Source organism: Ornithodoros turicata, chromosome 9, assembly GCF_037126465.1.
Source record: "Ornithodoros turicata isolate Travis chromosome 9, ASM3712646v1, whole genome shotgun sequence".
NCBI classification, from domain to species: Eukaryota; Metazoa; Arthropoda; class Arachnida; order Ixodida; family Argasidae; genus Ornithodoros; species Ornithodoros turicata.
In genome coordinates, this window is record NC_088209.1 from 13333902 (window position 1) to 13355373 (window position 21472).

General features: G+C 45.7%; 2 protein-coding genes across 2 annotated transcripts; one reads left to right on the plus strand and one right to left on the minus strand.

The window, feature by feature from the left end:
- The first annotated feature begins 1138 nt into the window (after positions 1 to 1138).
- LOC135368147 (transcriptional adapter 1-like) lies at positions 1139 to 19144 on the plus strand. The gene is made up of 10 exons (XM_064601262.1): positions 1139 to 1841; positions 12614 to 12745; positions 12849 to 12885; positions 12959 to 13013; positions 13087 to 13152; positions 13238 to 13335; positions 14305 to 14517; positions 14620 to 14768; positions 15252 to 15411; positions 18925 to 19144. The coding sequence occupies exons 2-10, from the start codon at positions 12672 to 12674 to the stop codon at positions 19093 to 19095; spliced, it is 1023 nt and encodes a 340-aa protein (XP_064457332.1). The 5' UTR covers positions 1139 to 1841; positions 12614 to 12671; the 3' UTR covers positions 19096 to 19144.
- Positions 4178 to 12515, minus strand: LOC135368148 (surfeit locus protein 4 homolog). The gene is made up of 4 exons (XM_064601263.1): positions 12415 to 12515; positions 11429 to 11692; positions 10546 to 10589; positions 4178 to 5899 (listed from the first exon to the last, which is right to left on the minus strand). Exons 1-4 carry the CDS (start codon positions 12469 to 12471, stop codon positions 5446 to 5448), a joined length of 819 nt encoding a protein of 272 aa, XP_064457333.1. The 5' UTR covers positions 12472 to 12515; the 3' UTR covers positions 4178 to 5445.
- Positions 19145 to 21472: the final 2328 nt, after the last annotated feature.

A 21472-nucleotide genomic window follows, 5' to 3' on the forward strand; every position in this document is an offset into this window, starting at 1 on the left:
GTTCGTTGGTAACCTCTCGAGTAGCCAACACACCATTCAAAAAGTATGAACAATTGCTGTGCGAGGTATTGAACTCGCAACATAATTAGGGTCAGACTTTTTTTGGGATTGACACGATTGTTCCCTCTCGAATCAGCTTTTCGATGTCCAATTCGGGTTAAACCTGATTTCTGACCAAGTTCCAGTCATGTATACAAATGAGTAGTAATCTGTGCACACGTCTGATGAAAATATTATCCTAGTGCAACGATAAACTACGTGAAGCACATATAATGCTACATCATCTGGTGCTTGTGACTATAAATCATGAGGAATGCATGTCTGTCCAATGTGCACCTCTTCACTATGGGACGCTTGCTCGAAGAAAGAAAGAAAGGAAAACAAAAAAGTAAACTGGTTCCATCAACAGCACCACATTTCAGCTCGATTTACAGGTTCAAAATAGCACTTTTAGCAATAGCAAAAATTTTCCCTCCCGAATCTGTTGAAAGCATTTTCCTAATCCCAGAGTCTGACCCTAATAATAATGTTTGCAGTCAGGTTTTAGCTAGGTGCAGATTTATGAATGTGTGCAGGACAGTCCATTTTGTTAGTTGTTTCATGAGGTAACTCTTAACATGTTGTCCTCCACCGACAACCTGCAGGTTGGAGAAAGGGGGGAGGAGGGGTCTTCCTTGTGTATAGGTGCTCCTTGACCTTACAAAGTTTAGAAGACAATCTAGCATCACGTTCGTGAAGGCCTCACCAGATCTCTTGCTTTGCGGAACTTGCAGAACTGCGTATCGACGACATGAAATAATTCGAAAGGCAGCGATGCTGCACAAGACTTTTCATGTATAGGGCCCTGTGTTTTTGGTAAAACCAGGTTTTGCGAGTGCTTTTTATACCTCTACGTACCGCTTGGATGAGAGTTAACTTGAACGCCATTCCGGCCTGCGGACCCTGATGGTCCATAGGAGGAATAACGGCAGAGGGGGTTTTAGTTACAGTTAGAAGAGTGACTGTGAAGAGGACGATACTAGAGACCGCGACCTACTAGATCGCCTCTTCCCAGCGCTGCATTTGCAACCCAGCGGTGTCGCTACTCATAAGACTGGTTATTGCTTCCTCAATTTCTGCAATTGTACATCAGCTTACTTTAGTGTTTTTGGATGTAGTTCGTTACCGGGACCACTGCGTTTTTGTAAAGAAAGAAGATAACTAGGTAAATGATATGTTTTTACCTGAAGCAGGAGCAAATTAGGAACGAAATTAAACAGGAATGACCCTCGTGTATTGCGTGAAACGTATAAAAATCAAATTTTATCGCCCGTTTTTTGATGGCGCTCCGCCATCTTGGGTGAGGACCTTCTGACCTAACCCGAGGCACAGTCTCGACGCCCGCACCGCCTACTGCGTGCCTGGGGGGGGCGGCGCCCCCCCCAGACCCCCCCCCCAATCTGTAGAACCTAACTTAACCCAACCTCACTAAAGTGAGGCGATTTAGCCCAATTCTCTTGCAAGTTTCGAATCCGTTAGGCTTAGCATTCCCGTGTTTCTCCTGTGCTAAAAGTGAATCAGATGGGGTTGTTGAAATGCCTATAAAAAAACTTCTAGTCCACAGAATTTTATAATTCTTACCTTTTTCGATTCAGTATATGAACTTCTTTCACTTCTACGCAATATTTACCTTTCAAACGCTTTCACAAATTTTTAAAAACGAGTGGTCCCGGTAACGAACTACACCCGTGTTTTTGTACAAGCGGTGGAGGTCCTACGGGAGATGCTGCTTTCGTTGATTTTCATCATCACCATCCTACGCATTTTCATAGGAGCTGTTGCTGTCGTCTGCTATGGTAGTGGTACGTCCACTTCTGCGCGTTCAGAGTTAAATGTTCCATTGTCCAATCATGTACATCTCGCGGGCCAACAAGCAGCACCCCTAGCGGGTCGTGTGGACGGGCTCCTCGTAGGGATTGCCAATTATGACATGGTCACTATAGTAGGTCGTGCTCGAGACGCAGTTATACACCAGCTAGTCAGCACCCTTCTACTCCTAGAGGAGTAACCCTCTTGATGAATGTGCTGTTTTCTCTTCCTGGCTCGCAGGCTGTAGCAGTGTTAGGAGGAGTCAACTCCGACGCGAGCCACACCTGCATGGTATCTAAATGAGCGATTTACACCTGTATCAACCCACTGCACCAAGTCCAGAAGTTGCTCGACACCTTGGGCACAGTGAAAACGATCGGCATAACGGCTCTACTTTACTTGTACATTTTTTTACTTTTTACGGTCTGTAATGTGCGTGTCATACACCGGAAAACACGGTAATCATTTTCCTTACTTGCGTACGGCTTGCGTCAAGGTTAACTTTTACACCACTCCAGCCTGAGAAGAGAGCTAACCAGGCAGAGCCTAGCAGAAAACTACACTTTCATAATGAGAGACACCCCCTCTAACTGTAAACAGATGACCAAAGCAACCTCCACCGTTATTTTTACTAAGGTGCGTGCAGGCCGGAATGGCACTAACCCCGACGCGAGCTGTACACAGATGCGCACACAGGGGCCACTGCAGCAAAGTTTGCACAGCGCCATTTCGGGCACCAGGGGCCACGGAGCCAAACAGTAGAGAGTTTCATCAGCGGGGTCTGCGCAGTGTTTCAAGCGGTACGGCGCCAAGGAAAGCTACAGATCCTGTAGGAGGTTCACAGAAAAAGCTGTGCATCTTGCCAAGTGCGAACAACTGGAGACCATGTATTTGAAGGTGCCACGTCATCTGCTGAACTACCACGTGTAGCATGTTTTGGGGCACCGACGTTGCTGCTAACAAGTGCCACCTGGCCTGCGGAAACAGGTCTATGCATCAGGGTTGCGGAATGGGGTCTCCCATTCCGAGGAATGGAGATTTGCGATAATTCCATTCCTTTCAATTCCTCGGAATGAAAAGGTATGGTCAGTTCCCACTCCTGGAATGGCTTGGCAACCCAATTCCATTCCTTTAATTGCCTCAATAAAAGAAAAGGACCGGTAGCCATACTGGCAAGTCCAGCAGTGCTATAGAGGAGATTGACATTACCCAGCACGGAAAAAGCACAAAGACAAGGTTATTTCACTCTTGACCTTGTGCGGGTGCAGTGCAAAGGGTATAAGGGCAGAAACCAGCACGTTGAAACCAAAGCTGCCACCAGGGCACCCAGACCATTCCATCCCTAGGACTGTTTCTGCCATTCCATTCCATTCCTGGCTCTGCTAAATCTTGAATGATTTCAGAATCATTCCAACTCTGCAGTGGCAACTCCACAACCCTGCAATGCATACGTACATGCTGCTCTGTTGATTTAGCTTATCCTGTACTTCTGAGCATGGACCACCTCGACCGAAATGCCCATTTAATTTTATTTAACGAGATATTTTAATAATGGGGAGTAGATTTACACGCATGGCAAGTCCGCTCACAATTGTGTTGCTACATCGTGCACGTGCTGCAGAGTACGATCGCAGATAACTTTGACCACCTGCGGTTCTTTCGATGCGTGCCCATAATCCCAGACATGCACACATCTCCCCACATTGCTACCGTCCCCAGCTGGGATTGAACGCATAATTAGAGCCTGAAGTTTTCGGGAAATATTTTTTTTCCCAATTCGGGGGGGTAAAAATCGGGGAAATCAACGTGTGCTCTAAATTCATGCGAATTCGGGTGGAAAAACTCCCAGTATGCTAAATTCATGGAGGAATCGGGCTCTATTACTCACACGAACTGTACTGGTTTGGTACAAACGGTGATGTAACTGCATTTACTGGCAAACAAGTAAGTTAGTGCATTTCTACGGATGTCCCGGTGAGGGCAATTTGCCGGGTAAAAATCGGGTTTCACCCTAAAAAGGGAACCTTCAATTCGGGGTGCAAATTCGGGGAAGGAACGGGTTAAACCCTAGAACTTCAGGCTCTCCCCATAATCTTGAGCTCAGCAAGCCAACATGTTACCGGCCGAGCTACCAAGGCCGGCATATGGGATTTTGCATTATCAAGGCTAAAAAGAAGATTCACTGCCCTCGCGACTCTAACCCTGCAAAGAGGAATGGAATGTAAGCAAACGCAACGTCTGCAAACACCAGGCATTTCTGTGGGCACTCCGTAACTTCAAAACTGCACACAGAGTCCCAGACTGTTAGTCACATCATGGTGGCACAATGTAGAGATGACATATTTTAATATTGCTTCGCACAACACACCTAACCTTTGGCAGCATCTTCACTTTTGTTCGACCATCCTGTCACGGGCAAATAAGAATGAACTAGGCAGAAAGATGACTAATATTCGGGTCTGCGGAAAAAGATGTGGCTAAAATTTCCTTTCAAAGCATTTGTTCCCAAACAAACAGCTGGCAAGTGCATCACTGGGCAACCGTTGGCATTATTCCGTCTGAAAATTTCATATGGAAAGAACTGTGCAGAGAACAGTCTTGTGCTTGGAACAATCAAAACAACCAGACTGAAAATTATTTGTTTCGATTCCAGCATAGCATGTGCGTAACGAAAAGAACAGCTGCTGGTTGCTGATACTGCAATGTCATATCTAACAACTGAAAGCAGCCAAGGAATTTAGATTCTCCCGTTCATAAGTATGGTGCACTACTGAGGCGTAGTGTACAAGAAACCAGCTCGAGCATGCAGGACCCATAGCAAGCACGGAGCAACACCTGAAGGGTGTTGTCTGGGGCTGCAACTGCTCTAGGTATCTGCAATGTTCTAGGTATTTCATATTATGACTGCGCAATAAGACCATTGTATATATTGTATACCACTGTATATAGAGCATGCTCGGCACCATGGTAAGTGTTTCAGCAGGCAGTCTGATGGCATGTGAAGGTATAAAGGATGGAAAGATTGTAATCTCAAACTCAACCTGTTCCTGCGAGCACGTTACATCAAATTGTTTCTCCAAAGTCTTCAACGTTCTGGGAACAGACACTGTAAGGCTTACAGGGATAAGCGCAGCTTTCGAGGTCACGCAATGCAGGTATGCAACCATGGAGTGGAAAAAAAAAAAAAAAAGCGGGGACACTCGATACGTACATTAAATAAATCATCCCACCAATGGATCATCAATGCAGCAATAAATCATCTAGGAACAACACTTTGAAGTTTGACAGCTTCTCGCCCCCCCCCCCCCCCCCCCATCTAAGCATGCCGGAAGTAGTACCGAAATCAACAACATCCCTCGCGAGATCCAGACGCTGCGAGGCTTCTAAAATGCAGGAACAAATGTGCAGTCGCGCGCACTTAAAAAAAAAACACACACCTCCAACCCTCCCCCCTCCACCCCAAGATCGTGCCAGATGCCTTCCCCCCCCACCCCCCCACAATTTACCAAGTTTTCGGGAAGGGACATCTCGCATCCCGGGCACAGGTTATGTTGTTGTTGTTGCTGCGTAACTTTTATGCCTTTCTTCCCGCCCCAGCTACCACTGCTTCTTGTGCTCGTCCAGGGAGACTCCGCCCGGACCCAGCGACACAATCATGAGGAGCCCGCCGATGACGGACATGGTCTGGAAGAAGTCGTACTTGAGGAAGTCCCTCATGGGCTTGAACGACGGGATGGTCCACCACGCGTTCACATAGAAGTTGACGGCGGTCAGCCAGATGACGAGCACGAGAGCCGAGAGCTTGGTCTTGTAGCCGACCGTGACGAAGACCATGAGCGCCGTGGCAACGATGTTCTGCACGGCCTGCAGGAAGGACAGCTCGAGCCGCAGCATGGTGGCAAACATGAACACGAGAAGGATACGCCCCGTCAGCTGCATGTAACTCCTGGGCTTGTTCTCCCCGAGGGAGGGCACCCCGGCGAACAGGCTCTTGGCCTCCACGCGGCTCTCGGCCACCAGGAGTAAGAGGGCTCCGACGAGGGAGAAGCTCCTGAAAGACGGGAAATTCAATTATCGAACGACACTCCACTTCAAGAGGAAAGACTATTTATTTATTTATATTTATAATTTTTATATATATATATTTATTTATTTATTTCAATGTATACCTCCAAAGGTCCCTTGTAGGACATTACATGAGGAAGTGGGTTACAGCATCACGAGGATATGTACGTAACTTTTAGTACAGAAAAATAGAAAAAGAAAGTACAAATCCACGATAATGTGAGATAGTAATGTAACGTACAGAACAAACTTTATGCATGATGAATCAGCAATGTGGTACATCATTTGCTACAATGAGAATGGAGCCTGTGATGTACTTTAATGGTACGTAAGAGGTCCCGGACACAAGGAAAACACATGGTGAAGGTAACCGGACAATAACTACGGGAACAGAACAGAGATGGCATTATGAAATTCTTGAGTTTGTATTTTTGTAGCGATGTTGCTCGGAAGGTCATTTCACTCTAGGTCGGTGCGGCAAAAAAAAAAAAAAAAAAAAAAAAGGATTTTGAAAAACAAAACAAAAGAGCATTAGAATGACATAAAAAGCGGTCAACTTCATTTGGGTGATCAAGGCAGAGAAAGATGGCAGTGGATCGGCGTATCGGACACTGTTTTGAGGGAATGTTATGCAAGAATTTATGAAAGAGAGACAGATGCGAAATAAGACTGTGCTGTTCTAACGACAACAGGTGAGGTTTGCGTTTCAATGCAGGGACTGACGTATTAAGAGAAACATCATTACAGATGAATCGTGTTGCTCTGTTTTGAATGGATTTGATGTTACTTATTAGATACCTTTAGTGAGGATCCCATTCTGATGATGCATATCCTAGTTTATTGCGCGAAGAACTGTGCCCGAGCCTTTAAAACATGTTTTCTGATTGCCGCTGCTTCTGCGCCTCGTCCGCGTTAAACGCGTCACAGGACTTGTACGCAGCTGTGTGCTTCCGCAGCGGAACACACTACCAATCCCATCTTCACCAATGGCACCCTCTCTCCGTGCAGATATTTCGGAAGACGAGTGTTCTTTAAACCGCGCAAACCACCCTTCTGACACTTTGAAGGCCTCAGGAGCAGCCATGTCGAAACTGCATGCAGGCAGCAGAAAGACCGAATGATACACGTGGCTTAAAACATGCTCTTGCCTCAAGATGGCAGCTGACGGATAGACGGATGGATGGAATGTTGGTGCACCCCTGGTGGGCCTCTTCGAAATGAGGGTCCAGCAAAAACAGCGAACTGCGCGGACACGCTAAAAAATTTTTTCACCAGGCTTGGTTCGGGATTAAAGTGACATCAGTGCGGTGATGACGATGGCAATGTGTCCGTCGTCCTTTGCTCTCTTTCGTACTGTTCTCGTGTCCACCGTTTGCACAGGTCCAGGTGTGTTTCCCTCGAGCCGTTGCTTCTCGAATTGTCCGGTGCACCCCCGACCGCGGCCGAATTAACGAGCGGGTCACACTCCTGAGTGACCTGGCTGCTTTCGCATTGCTTGCACCCTGCATGACGAAAGCAGTTGGCAATGATGTTCGACTTAGTTGCTGTCCACGTTGCAGACAGCATCTCCACGGCTACGTAGATGTTCACTTTTGTCTCGACCTGGAGACACAGGTTCGGAGGCAGAACTTTGTACGAGCCTCTCCCTTATCACACCCTAGTCAAGGAGATATAAGTGGATAAGTCGATTTATCCCCCTTTTTACTATTTTTACTGTAATGACATATACATACCAGTATGTACCTGCCAATGAAAATTTCGCACCATATTGCTATTTCTTGTCCCTCTACGGGACGGTAAAAAACGGGAAATGCGTGCGTGTCAATGGGACCGGCCGTCAGATCAAGCCCCATTTCTCGGTTTGGGATTTTTCGACTCATCCCCTTATTGTATACAGAGGTTCAATTGTCAAGGAGGAGGCAGGTCTTGCATCCTTTCCTGCGCATCTCCCCACTGAACTCCTTCAGACAGTCGCCGAAAATGGCCATAGTCGTCCGCGCTTTGGCACTTGAAGCATACTTCGTGGGAAGAAATGAGTGCCCTTTGAAGCATCGCGGTTTTGCGCATTCGACAATGGTCCACGGCACCCACTCGTCTGTCCCGTCCATGTCTGCTGCCATGGCAGCGATATGCTTTGACATCAAGTTTTGTTGGGCAGCACCTGATAGAACAGCCCGGTCTCATACGCATTGTAGATGTCTCGTGCATCAAAACTTGCCAAGATGTAAGAGGCACGGGTCCATGTCCACTCAGTGGTATCAACCCTGATGTACGGACCTAATCTCTCCGCTGAGAGTTTTTACAACGACGTCGTGATGGTTCTTAAACCTCTGCAGTCATCTGGAACAGCCTTTAAAATCGTCGCATCCCAGGACGGAAGCACATTCTTTTGCTTCCTGTTGCAAGGTAGCGCCACTCATCGGGATATTTCTCGCTCGTATGTCATGGAACCACATGTACAGAGCCTTCTCTACTTCTTCATAAGGCGAGCATTTCAGCCCGTTTTGCTGAGAACAGGGTGTGGAGTACTTTGCCCTTCAAGATGTTGCCCTTGTCCTATAGACCTTGTCGCGTTACTCTCAAACCGCCAGTCTCTGTGCACTTCTTAGCTCCGTTCCTAGCGAAGAAACAGCAGGGATGGAATGCCAAAATCGCTCTTCCCACTGGGATGAATACTGGTGGCCGCCATCTTTAATGAGTATGACTGAGGATAACGTAACATTCCATATAACTAGTCATCCGGTGAATTTCTGAGTAGCGTATCAACGTTAAAAAAAAAAAAAAAAAAAAAAAAGGAAAAAGAAGATTGCTTGCTTCCACGTGCGATATGCACAATTGTTCACATGAGGAGTGCTGGCTGATGCGACAGCTTTTCTACACCGGTTCCCGAGCGGGGGAAAATGAACCGGCACGAAATGAACACACAACGGACACGAAAATGAATGAAAACACACACGAGAAAGTGAAGGAACTCGGCAAACGGCAGTCCACACGTGGACAGTTCCTGTGACTACCACGGGGTGGCGGCACTAATGGCGACTCCCATTCCTTGAATCGCATTTTTGTGTATAGGATCATAAAGAGCGTGCTCGGTGAAACGCCGTAGTCCTTTGCCACGTTCAGCTTCTTCCTGCCCGACGATACTGCTTCAATCGCGTCCGCCTTGTCGTTGAGTGAGATCACCTTTCTTTTCTGGTGTCCTCTGTCCATGACGGCAGGAGTGCAAACAAGTGACCGACGGAAACGATGCTGATGAATGCAGTTCACAGCATCAACGTGTCTGTCGCTGCGCTTCCCGTCAGGCTGAAGACTACGGTACAGGCACACACTACGATTAGTTCATGAATGCAAAACCCCCATTCATTACCTTTGGCGACCAGTAACCCCTTTTCCTTCTTAGGAGACCCACAGAGGGAAAATGCCATTCAAAGAAAAAAAAGACCCATCTTTGACCTATATCCATGCATGTCGTCACCTCTGTCGCACTTGCGATGAACTGGCTTTTTGTTTTGTCCGTCTTCCCGCTTAAAATCGGGTGCATTGGCTTGGAACGCGAGACTTTTATAGGAGTTGTTTTTGCGTTGTACAGAGACACCAGTTAGAGATTGTTTCACAGAAACGAGGTTTGAAATACATTGGTTTCTATGTAAGCCTGAAAGGGAAGAAATTTCTTTTTCGTTCTAACGCGAATTTTGTTGTTTCGCATTTTGTTGCAACGAGGTTAGACTGTAGTTCCAAAGATGCACATATAAGCCCCAAAATGCTCTAAGAGAGGGCTTAAAGGAGTACAGAGGGCCATCCAAAAAGATTTCAGATTAAGACATCTGATGAAAGTGTGTGTGTCATTATACAGAATAGCGCGAAAGGTTTTCATGTGTGCAATTTGTTTCCCAGAAAAAAAAAACTCACATAAACATAGCTCCGCACCTTCACCCTTAACTCGCCACTCCAGCTATAACGAGGATGAGGAGGCATGATGGCACGTCACCGATGACGGCATAAGGAGAGTCGTTCTGGTTTGCCGGTCAGTGGGGGTCAGCGCCTTGTCCCTTTGCCGCCGTAAACCTGTTTTGCCAGTTTTCCCGGAGAATTGGGGATAGAAGGAGCGGCCAAAGCATTACCGAGCAAGGAGAGAGGCTTTATCAGAACCCCGAACAGCCGAGTAGCAGACGACAGCGGAGTAGCAGACATTTCTCTAGGCCAATCAGCGAGCGTTCTCCTTATAGCATCAGCACGAGGTTCCAGGCAGATCAGAGGCTGGTACTGCACTTCACCACTGTTGCGCACGGTCGCTTTTTGCGACGCATTTTAAATTCAATTTCTGCGATAATTATGACTCTGTGGTGTAAATTACTTCGCATGGTGCATCTTACTGGCCTACTTAACAGTTTTATACGAAGAAAACTGGGTGTTAAAAATGACTTCTGTGCTACTTAAAAACAAACTAAGTGTTGCTTCTTACAAAGATCCATGTGCACATATCGTATATTTATACTGGACAAGAAACATGGTGAGAGTCAAATGCATGCAATTTGCGTGTGTATTCCTGCTTCGGTTTATAGAACTATTTCTACCAGTCTACATAACAAGATATAGTTACTCCCAAGAGAGAGCAAAATGAACTAGACTCACCTTAAGAGAAAACTGATGTCCCAGAGAATGCTGTACGCAAATGTCTGCAAAAATACATGGACAACTTTTGAAAAGTGCAAACTTTGGCACACAGAAAAATGTGTCCAGTGTTTGCCCAGTACTCAGGCTTGATAAATTCAAATGTCACACGTTTTCGCAATTATGCGAAGTTTTTAAAAGCTACAATCTTTGGTGTCATACCAAATACCCCGCCAGTCACTAATTCTGCGGCCGTAAAGAGGCGGGGAAAGGGCATTTAGGATCGCGCTACATTCAGTAGAGCAGCTCAGAAAAACATTTGTCGTCTCATTTCACCCGGCCACACGTGATCTCTCGCAATGACCGCCGAGAACCGGCAGGACACGCCAGGCACGAGATTCGCCACAGGATGAAATCTGCTGACGCGCATGGTTTTTCATCACAGTTGCATTTTGGCGTAGGGGAGAAAAAGGAAGAAAAGGTGCGAGAGAAAAAAACTACGGAAGGGGGGCATAAACAAACACAAAATGGACAAGGGAGAATGTAGTTTTACACTGTTCTGTGTCAGACGAACTCGATTCTGTAGTTGTGAGTGTAGCAACGATTTGTCCGTTCCTTCTGTCCGTCTTTGTGCCTTTCGTGCTGCTGAGAATGCTAAGGATTGCACATCCGCGAGTGCGAGAACGAGCGGAATAAGGAAATGTAAGATTGTGTGCGGAATGAGACGTTTCGCAGTTCCAAATATTGCCACGCGTTTCGCGTGCTAAAACAGTGAACGATGAACTGTGTGAGCGAGTCGCTGCGACTAGCGTTATGCCCCCCTATCGGTGCGTCAACACGAGCAATTCATTTTTGGGACCAGCGGTGCTCCACGTTGGTTTTTACAAAAACGGCCAAGTAGTACCTGAAGAACGACGATGAAGAAGAGAAGGCCGCACGCCGCAGTGACCTGAAACCGTGCAAGCACAGCCACGGACCCGCCCAGCTGTCCAATCAGGTTGATGAGGACAAACAGAGATGCCAGGAACCATCCACAGCCCCAGGTGTGGTTCATGTAATCCCTCTGGTCACCCCACTGGTACCACATGCGGCAGCCATCCTCCAGGAATGTGCTCACCAAGCAGAATCGGGCCAAGTGCGGCAACACATGCTTCCCTTTGCGAAGCACCTGCCAATGAGTATGAGTGGTCATGTTTACATTAAGGTCTGCGAGGCACTTGCATTTGGGACATGAACATATCACACGGAGGAACCTTAAGTGCTCACAAGCTCCTTTTAACGACCCCCTGGCTGTAAATGTGGTAGTGAATTGCAGAGTCATTCTCCGTCGACCGCCTGTCACCGTGACATATATGAACGCGAGATTTCCCAATGCTTTTGCGAAAGCTAGAGCTTAAACACATCATTTACAGGTCGATTGCATCACGCCCAGACTATCATAGAGGCAGTGGCTTCAAAATCTTCAACGTGTAATATCACTCTGACAAGCTATTCAGTGGAAACACAACGGCATAGTCTCAGGTCCATCACCGCCTAGTTAGAAAATATTTGTATGTAGACTGTTCTACAACGTTTGCGCATGCCGGTGCCGTTTTCCCTGGTCACCTGTTGTCGCGTTTAGTCGAACGTGTGCTACGTATATGCGTGAAAACCCATTCCCTGAAATAAAAGCTCAGGCATTTATTTTATACGCTCAATACGAGTTAAAAACAGTTGAGGTGGTAAAATTTGGGAGATATGATGTGACACGTAAAACCCGCTTCGAATACGTGTCATAGCACCACGAGCGCCATATGATATTGTTGAGATCTGATAATGTCAAAGGTGTTCCGATTTGAGTCGTCATCAGTAACGGACGTAGTTTATGGAGTGTAACCGTTTAGTTACTACCTGGTCCGCTATATCTTCCGCCGTATTCATGACCTGCTTCGTAGGAACACCAGCCATCCTGGGCACATTTGAAGCAGAAAAGGGTGGGGGGAAGAACGGTTCGCATAAATATATTGTAGTTTCGCAGATGACCACTATGGAGAAATATTTCTAAAAGAAGCGAAAAACTTTACATAATTTTTTCTACTTATTTGCCCAGGTGGTGAAACATTTATTCTCACACTTCCGCTCTTGGCCATTTCCTCTATTTCGAAGAAATGGCCGCCTCCATGAGTCAACTCGTACAAGCAAAACAGAGGATTGCCGAAGCTCTCGGAGACAAATTTAAGGCGTGAGTAAAATGCAGTTTGACGCTAACTGGCGGGATTAAGGCATTCCTTTGCTTTCTGGCTTGTTACGACATCGATTTATTTGCATATTGTAATATTTCGCAGGTATCTCAACGCATTGAAGCTGTGGTTCAACCATAAAGTTAGTTTTTATCTTACTTGACCTTTAAATGGCCTGAAAACTAGTAAGCGGCATTCATTCTGTACATTTCTAGCTTACGAAAGACGAGTTCGACATCGAAGCCAGAAAGATTCTCAGCTCCGACGCAAGTACGTGGACGTGTCCCGTCGTACTCTTTAGCCACGCTCTGTTTATTGTTAAAATTACGTGTTTGCCTTACAGTACACATACACAACGAGTTCCTTCTGGCATTGTTCAACAAGTGCCAAAGCGCGTGCAACACCCAATGTGAGCATCAAATGATTTCACTTTTCCATTGGTCGGTCGGTCTATATTGTGCGATGACTCAATGGTGTATGTCTGTTTTATGAAGCTCGAGAAACACCATCAGCTGTCAGCTCTCACATCCGAGAAAAGTTGAGAAAGGGAAAGCTGAAAGCCAAGACAAGACCAGTGCGGATAACGTTTGAGGTAAGGAAATTGATGCACCACTATGTGGGCCAGCTGCGCCTTCTCCCATCGAGTGCACATCCCAACTACAGCAAATCTCCAACGTTACACTCGAAGAGGGGGGGGGGGGGGGGGGGAAAGACTCGACCTCAAACAATGCTTCCCACATAACAATAGGCCTGTGCGAGCTGCTTCAAGCTTTTTGCATAGTTCACTCTTTCATTGACATCATAGCAGTACCAGCAGTTGTAACAGCAGGCCTTCTGCTGTCTAGGAGGAAGAGCCATAGCGAGAGGGGGTGAGAGGGGGTAGCCGCTCCGGGTGCCCTCACCAGAGGGGGTGCCGAATGGCGGGCATGGCAGGTTGTGACTACAGTATAAAGCGGGAATGAAGAGAATTTGAATTTACGATCTCGGCAGTGCGAATGAGCATTTTCTTTTCTTTGTTTACAGAGCTTCTGACTGCAGTAATGGAGGGGGGAGTTAAAGTTTACCCTCCTACGGGCGTAAACTAGCCTCGGGACGGCTCTTCTGGGAGGGACCAAACTGCCTCCCCCCCCCCAATAGAGAGAAAAAAAAGAGAGAGAGAGAGAGACAGGCAGACTTGGCTTGGTTTGAGCCCTTGAGCTGGTTTTGGGGAGTCACACTTGTTTTGATTCTGGGGATGGTCCAGGGCCTCAGTTGTGGTTGAGCTTTTGTCAGTCGTTCTCTTTCACGTCGTTCTTTTGCGCTTTCAAACACATTTCATCGGCACAAATTTCGAAGTGCCGTATTTCCACCCGCGAATCGAAATTTGTGCCGATGAAATGTGTTTGAAACCGCGAAAGAACGACGTGAAAGAGAATGACTGACAAAAGCTCAACCACAACTGAGGCGCATTCCCGTATGGATCTGCGGACATAGCCGCGCGCTTCCACAAATAGATTCTTTCGACCAAATTTTTGGAAAAAAAGGAAGTACGACTTCGATCAAGGTACCTGGTCTCTTGCAGAAACGTTTTGTGCCTGCACAGTCTACCAAGCACATTCCCCATGCCGTAGCGAGGGAAGTTCCAGACAGTGGCCAGAAGCTCAGTTTCTGCTCGCGCGAGCACACGCTTCCCGATGCTCTCATGGTGAACGGACGGATGTTCGTTATAGCGTGGGACAGCGGGCTGGACGCAGTGGACGACGCGGCCGTACAGCTCGTCATGACCGCAGTTCAGGTGAGCCAACACTGCAAGACGAGAGGCCCCTGCGGGAAAGTACGATAGCTTTCACGGTGCATCTACGTACTTTTTTATGTTGCTAAAGTGCTCCGGTTCTAGATGCAGGTAAAAAATATCCTAATGGCATTGTTTAGCCGGAGGAACGCGTACAAGATTAGAGAAGGGCGATTCCAGTACGCTGTTGGCTGTGCTCCCCCCAACCCCTACCTCCAAAATTCCAAGAATGTGTCCAATTTCACGTCTCAGAGGTGCGTATTATCTGCTTACTTACGAGTTTTTTTAAAGCGCCAGTTGCTACGGTTAGCATCAATCTATGTCAAACTCAGTAATGACAATAAAATTGTAAAAATTAAGCACGAAGCACACATTACACTTAGCATTACACTTTGACACTCTGCTTTGACATTCCATTACAGAGCTAAGCAGACGTACTAGAAATAAGTCCTGCAAAAAAGTAGTCTGTGCGGAACAATGCTTCTACCTTCATTACAAGGTTTTACTTGCGACGTCATTGGCACGGCTATAAATTTGCACCCACCATGCCACGTTTTTTTTACAACAGTGGTGCGATGTGATTGTCGCAAGTTATAACAATCGTGGTAACAAGATATAACATGATGGCAACACACTGTCAGTGCTGTTTCACCAAAGTAATGCGTGATGTTTTCTTGGTGCAGCACATTTTTTTGGTGATTCTCACGCTGTGTATGTACCTTCGCTTCCTCGCACAGTCACGCCACTTGGGTGTCTGCGACTGGGGAACATGTTCCTTACATCGTGCCTACGGTAGACTGGGCTGAGAGTGAGGCAGCACTTGAAGCCGCGTGTGATCCAGTATCACGTCCTCGTCTTCCCCCAGCATCGCCTTTTGACCTCGTCGAAGCTCTCAAGGCAAGTAATCAACAGGGTGAACGGTTACACGTTTTTGATTGCGTCGTAAAAATAGAAGACGGTGCTTTGCAGACTGATAGTATAATTTGCCTCAAGTTTTATCGATATTTTTTTTCAGATGCTGTCACTTTGTAGAAAAAGGTGGTCAGAAACAAAGCAAATTCTCACCCCCATGCATTTCCTGTGGCCTATACCGCAGACTTGTGCCCGTTACTCAAAAAAAGTAATTGATTACCGTTACAAATTACTCGACTCAATATGTAATTGAGTAACGAGTATAAAAGTAACGCGTTACTCGGGCCGTTACTTTCAATTCGTGCAAACATTTCCGTCCCTGTGTGCTTCGAAAGAAAAAAAAAGAAGAAAAAAGAAAAGAAAACCAGCTCCCAAGTGATTGGGTCAGCTGAAATAGCGCGAAAGAATCACTCGCCATGAAGGACTCGCGCGTGAGACGTAGCAATAATATTTTTTTCCCCGCTTGCTACAGTAGAATAGCCCAATAAAGACGCAGGAAATTTGTGACAGAGCATTGTTATTTGGAGTCACACTCTACTTCAAAAGTAATTGATTACTCAAAAAATTAGTCAAGAAACTAATTGATTACAAGTAACGAAATTGCTTGTAACGCGTTACGTACAAGTCTGCTATACTGCCGTGCAGAGAGCCATGTTTTCGTCTGTCTGCTTCACGTTCGCATTCACACGTACAGATGGCGCTGCCTAAAAACCATCTGGTTGTTGGTTGTTCCATAGGGTTTCGTTTGTTTCTGGGCAGCACCACCTATACGTGGTGATGTGAATGTGAAGCGGGCAAAGGAAAAATATGGCGTTTGCCGGCAGTGTAGGCCATATGAAATTCAAGGGGTGAGAAATTGCTTTGCCTCTAACTTTTTTTTTTAACAAAGTGATACTATTTGGAAAAAAATATGGGTGAAACTTGAAGGCAAATGACTATGAGTCTGCAAATTTTGGAAATGCCAGAGACATTGTCTCATATTTTCACGACTGGATCGAAATGTGTAATCTTTGCTAAATTCCTTCTGTAAAATGACGACAACCTACGCTTTTTCTAATAAGACAATAATGAGATATATAATAAAATGAGTGAATAAAATATGTAAACAAATATATAGTAAGATATAATAAAAATATAATAATGAGATATACAGTATTTATAACAATATTTATAAGCAGGGCTCGGAACCGTTATTTTTTGTGGTTCGGTTCAAGTTTCGGTTCGAGGTTATCGGTTCGGTTCGGGTTTGGGTTCAGAGCAACCAAAATATTAATCGGTTCGAACCGGTTTACGTGCGCTGTGCTAATCAGTCTACGACATGTGAGTGGTAATATCGGGTTCCGGCGATGGCTTGCTCCTCCTTCCATCCTCTTACTCCACCTCTACACTTCATAGGTACGAATAACTATGATGCAGTTCATGACAGCAGGTCATCCTTTACTGTACCGAAAAGTGCAAAAGGCTATCACAAATTTCCAAAGGGAAAACCGGGAAGAAAGCGGTCTCGTGGTAGATAGGGGTACCCCAGAGTCCCATGCGCAGGCCGGCACACTGCTCCCCGTTGGAAAAAGGAATAGAGGCCGCTCCTATGTTGCCTTCCTCCATGCTCTGGACCACACGCCAACCTCTTTCCCGTGGTCGCTAAAGATCTGCATTGTCTGTGGATATCACTGTGGACTATTAAAATTTACGTCGCCTTCACAATGTGACCCTGAATGAAATGAAACAGCCGAGGCAATAATGCAAAGTGTAGCTGTCGTGTAGCGCATCTTTTTTTACACCTCGAATCGTCGCAAAAATGTACAGGGATGTCGTGAACCTTTTGGAGGTGAGGTTGTAGGAGGTGCATGGACTCACCACTTCTTGATTTATCAATTTATGCGCTCTATAAAATCGGGAAAATTCCGAGCGATGCAGGGAGCTGGTGCGGCAGTTGACGGAAGGTATTGGCATTTTGTACCGTCTCGCGAACCGGTTACCGCATCATATTTTTTCTGCTCAGTTCCGGTTCGTTCAAGGGGAGACAAAAAAGTTTTACGGTTCGGGTTCGGTTCGGCGAAAAATAACGTTTTTTTGCGGTTTTCGGTTACGGTTCAGTTCCGGTTTCGACCCCTGTTTATAAGTACTACACAAGTTATATGCAGTCAACCCTCGATTTATCTACGCCATGTGTTCTTTAGAATCCACGGTGAGTTGGGGGGACCTGAAAGTCTTAGAATGACAGGAATAGCGCTGTGACATTTTGTAACATTTATTTACTTTACGATTAGTGGTATTCATAATTTATTTCTGAAAATGGTTTGAAATGACGATATCTTTCATTGACCCTTCACTGTGAATTTTGATGTTAGTGGTCCGACACTACTCTCGTCCGTTCCTATCCTCAAAGCACCGTATCGCATTCTACGGATGGTTCCACACTGATCCAGCTGCTTCCAACGGCAGGTTTTTCATCTGTCATCCGCGGTCAGTGCTGATCTCTTGCGCTGCGACTGTCGCAACATGTCTAAAAACATGTTGTTTTTTTTATTTAAGCATAAATCGAGAGGCTCTATTCGTAAAGTCGTGGCTTTGAGCAAATGCATACAAGTGCTGCTTGTATGACCTGTCCTGTCATAGCAGTTACTATGTGAACGTGAAGCATCGTTTTAACTTTGTCTATTGTAGGCACTGGTGTTCAAGTTTTATACAGGGTGCCCAAAATTAAGCTTTCACTAGCACTTTATAAATAGGCGAACAAAAGAAAAACTGGTGCTATTTTTCTGTTACTTGAGTAAGAAACAGGTGCTACATAATTAGCAGCACCTGTTTCTTACACAAGTAGCGTAAAGTTATCATCCGGTTTCCTGTCATCACTGTGTTTGCATAGCGCTCCTGAAAGCTTAATTTTGAACACCCTGTATAATGTGAATGTGAGCAAATCAAGAGGTTGCTGGAACAGCTCTACAAAAATTTAAGGAGGCTGTGACATTCTATTACATCTCCACTGCAAAATTGCTGAAAGACTATTGTTACAATCTATCAGTTACAGTTGTTATCTTTTGTACAAAATATATTTGGTTCGGGATGTTCATTTTTTACATTTCAAACTCTGTAGTATACAAAGCACTAAAAACAATCAAACAGTGATTTTTTTTTTTTTTTTGCATGTCTCGTTTTTGATCTGTTCAGTCTGGGTAGGGCTTTCCTGTCTCAGCTTCCGATGCCGCAAGTTGGGGCGGAAATGAAATATTTCGCGGTTCCTCGGGTCATGCTGAAGACCGGGAAGTTCGCACAGTTCCCCCAGAAGTAGGCCCAGGATGCACACTGAACTGAACCCCCCCCCCCCTTCCATCCGTCTATGTCCATACACCACTGATAGCCACAGCTGCTTTACTGTGCTGACACGGAATAAGAAAAAAAAAAAGAGTACAGCCTCCTAAATTTGAACCGAAAAAAACAAAAAAATGTTCCAGTGACTTTGAGCGTGACTTGCGTCCTTTCTAATTTTATTGTCAGGTCCACAAAGGCATTATCCCATCACATACTGTGTATGCCAAGAACATGGAGAGGGCACTCGCCACACTGTGGCATCCCAGTCACGAAGAGCTGGAACAGGAGGACATCCACTCGCAAGAAGAAGCCATCAAACGCAAGCTTATAGCTGAACAACAGGCTGTGATGTGGTGATGTACATTATTGTATAGAATTTTTATGTAAATAGACGAAGGACGTTTTTTGTTCGTCGAATTTTTCTGAACCTCTCACAAAATCCTCGCCTGAAATGAACGTTCCTGCAATTCTGCACGATGGTAGCTTTGAACTATATAATAAACTAAAATACAGAAATGCCATCAGGTCCATGAGATTGGCTTAAAGTGCCACCATGGATTGAATCTCGTTAATCTCCAAAATCTTACTGGATTGATGCCATTACAATCAGGTTGTTGAACCGAACCCGATCCCAAACCAAAAAACGTACCGGAACCGAATCCACATTTTCGTGACACTGTTGAACCCACACCGGAGCAGAACCATAAAAAATAATAGTGGTAACCGGTTTGCAACAAAACGGTTCGGACATAAAAGAAGTCAGCATAAGAGTCCCTCTAAATCCCCGAACGAAGACACATTGGTATCATCATCATCACGCGTCCATATAATGAATTTAAGAGATTTTCACCTATCAGTCAAACGAGGACGTATAGTAAGCATACATTCAGCGTCTTTTTAACACGTTGAAGCGCAGTTGTCCTTGTGAGCACCACGGCTAGCGCCCCCCCACACGCACTGTGGTGTCTACTCTTCAGAGACGAGGCACCACACGGATGAATGAAACCAGGGTGTCTACCAACCTGGAAAACAGGGAATAGTCAGGGAATTTTGATGTGACTGGAAAAGTCAGGGAATTGTCAGGGAATTTGGCAAAAAAGCAGCTGAAGTCAGGGAAAATCGCAGACAAATGCCGTGATGATGCGCGGCGAATTGCGAGTGCCGACCAGTCATTGAGAGGCGATGCCGCAGCAACGTTACTGCGAGTAGCAGTTTACCAGTATGACAAGCTCTGATGCAGAAAAGTAGGGCAGCCTCACTAATACTTAATAAATGGTCTGTTTTATGTTGGATCTGGTATCAAAACGTATGAGCAGGAACCAAGTTCCCTTTTGTTTTGGTCAGGGAATTTGCTTGAAATAGTCAGTGAAAACCTGGAAAAGTCAGGGAATTTGAAGGCTGCAGTTTGGTAGACACCCTGGAAACAGCAATGGAGTAGGCCAGTTATGTAGCTGTATAGGACAAATATGCGATTAAGTAAGCGCCCAACTTTTCCCTTTACACGTGAGCAGTAAAAATTAAGCAAGTCAGAAACACGAGAACTGGAGAAGGAGCGTACGGAGGACAGTGCTTGTTTGATTGGTCGTGGTTTGAAAAGTAAATGCAGTTCTGCTTATTAGTAGTGCAATTGTGTCGTGACACATTGCCTTTGTGTTGTGGATCAACTGGTACACTGCTGTGAGCCAGCAAGCTAGCTAGCAATGTAACGCTGTCCATCTTATTAGGTTTCCTGTATGTGTATTTTGCTGGCACTGTGCGTGTAAAAAAAAAAAAAAGAGATATTGGGAACAGAAAGTAGCAGGACTACACCGCTTCATCAGCATGGACTCTCTTTGCAATAAGTGTTCATGCATTTCTCCTTTCTCTCGCTAAAGGGAGTGCCTGACCACTAAAAATGTCAGTGCAGACAACAGCAGTAAGCTATTCGCCAGGCATTTCCTGATAAAAGCAGTTTTATGGAACATATAAAACGGAAGCATTGAACGGTTCGGGGCTGTGAACCGGTTCGACTTTTAGCTTGGCCGAACCGGAACGGAATCAAAGCAACGCAAACCCACATTTTTTGCGGTTCGACACCCTGATTACAATCCATGTGTCTTATATGCCTGCCATATGGACACGAAAAATTATATGTGCTTAATCGTTGAGGTCTTGATGTCATTCATGTGGTGCATCACAGAAATATTTAATGACATTTGTCTGAATGGCAGTTTCTGCTTGATGACATCGCGACAACTCAGTCGGCGACGAAATGCTTGCTCTTGCTCCCATTGTCACGTGTCGATCATGATTGTTTCATAATGTGAGGTTACGGAGGTATTCCTCGATAAAGGAAAAGTCACGTTTTGAAATTTTCACAGACAAAAGCAAAACATCGCATGACAGCTCCAAAGTCACGGCATCGACATCATGGCGTTTAATGTCATTACAAACTGATGTATGGCATGACCTTCGAGGATGGTGCCACTTGGGGGACTAGTGGCAGTACATGATAACGTAATCTGTTCTGCCTGCATGGCACAGGTATTGCACTGTAGTCCCCTGCGACCTCGTTTCACTGTGTGAAGCAGAAGTGTCATAAAATAAACTTCTAGTTTTGAGTAGTGTGATGTCACTTGGTGCACAACCTGCAATGCGTCAGGCGACACTGATCCCTGGAGCTCTATTTCCGTCTCCTCGCCATGGCAGCTGGTGGGCTTCCAACCCTCGCTGGTGAGCAGAGTATCAGTATCAT

What these genes read in the sequence shown, in the direction of transcription:
- LOC135368148 (XM_064601263.1), bottom strand. Translation starts at nt 12,471, where the DNA reads ATGGCTGGTGTTCCTACGAAGCAGGTCATGAATACGGCGGAAGATATA. An exon ending in CGGAAGATATAGCGGACCAG is followed by an intron (nt 11,693 to 12,414) that starts GTAGTAACTAAA and finishes ACTCATTGGCAG; the next exon opens with GTGCTTCGCAAAGGGAAGCA. An exon ending in GACATCAGTTTTCTCTTAAG is followed by an intron (nt 5,900 to 10,545) that starts GTGAGTCTAGTT and finishes CCCGTCTTTCAG; the next exon opens with GAGCTTCTCCCTCGTCGGAG.
- LOC135368147 (XM_064601262.1), top strand. Translation starts at nt 12,672, where the DNA reads ATGGCCGCCTCCATGAGTCAACTCGTACAAGCAAAACAGAGGATTGCC. An exon ending in AGCTGTGGTTCAACCATAAA is followed by an intron (nt 12,886 to 12,958) that starts GTTAGTTTTTAT and finishes GTACATTTCTAG; the next exon opens with CTTACGAAAGACGAGTTCGA. An exon ending in TCGTCATGACCGCAGTTCAG is followed by an intron (nt 14,518 to 14,619) that starts GTGAGCCAACAC and finishes CTCCGGTTCTAG; the next exon opens with ATGCAGGTAAAAAATATCCT.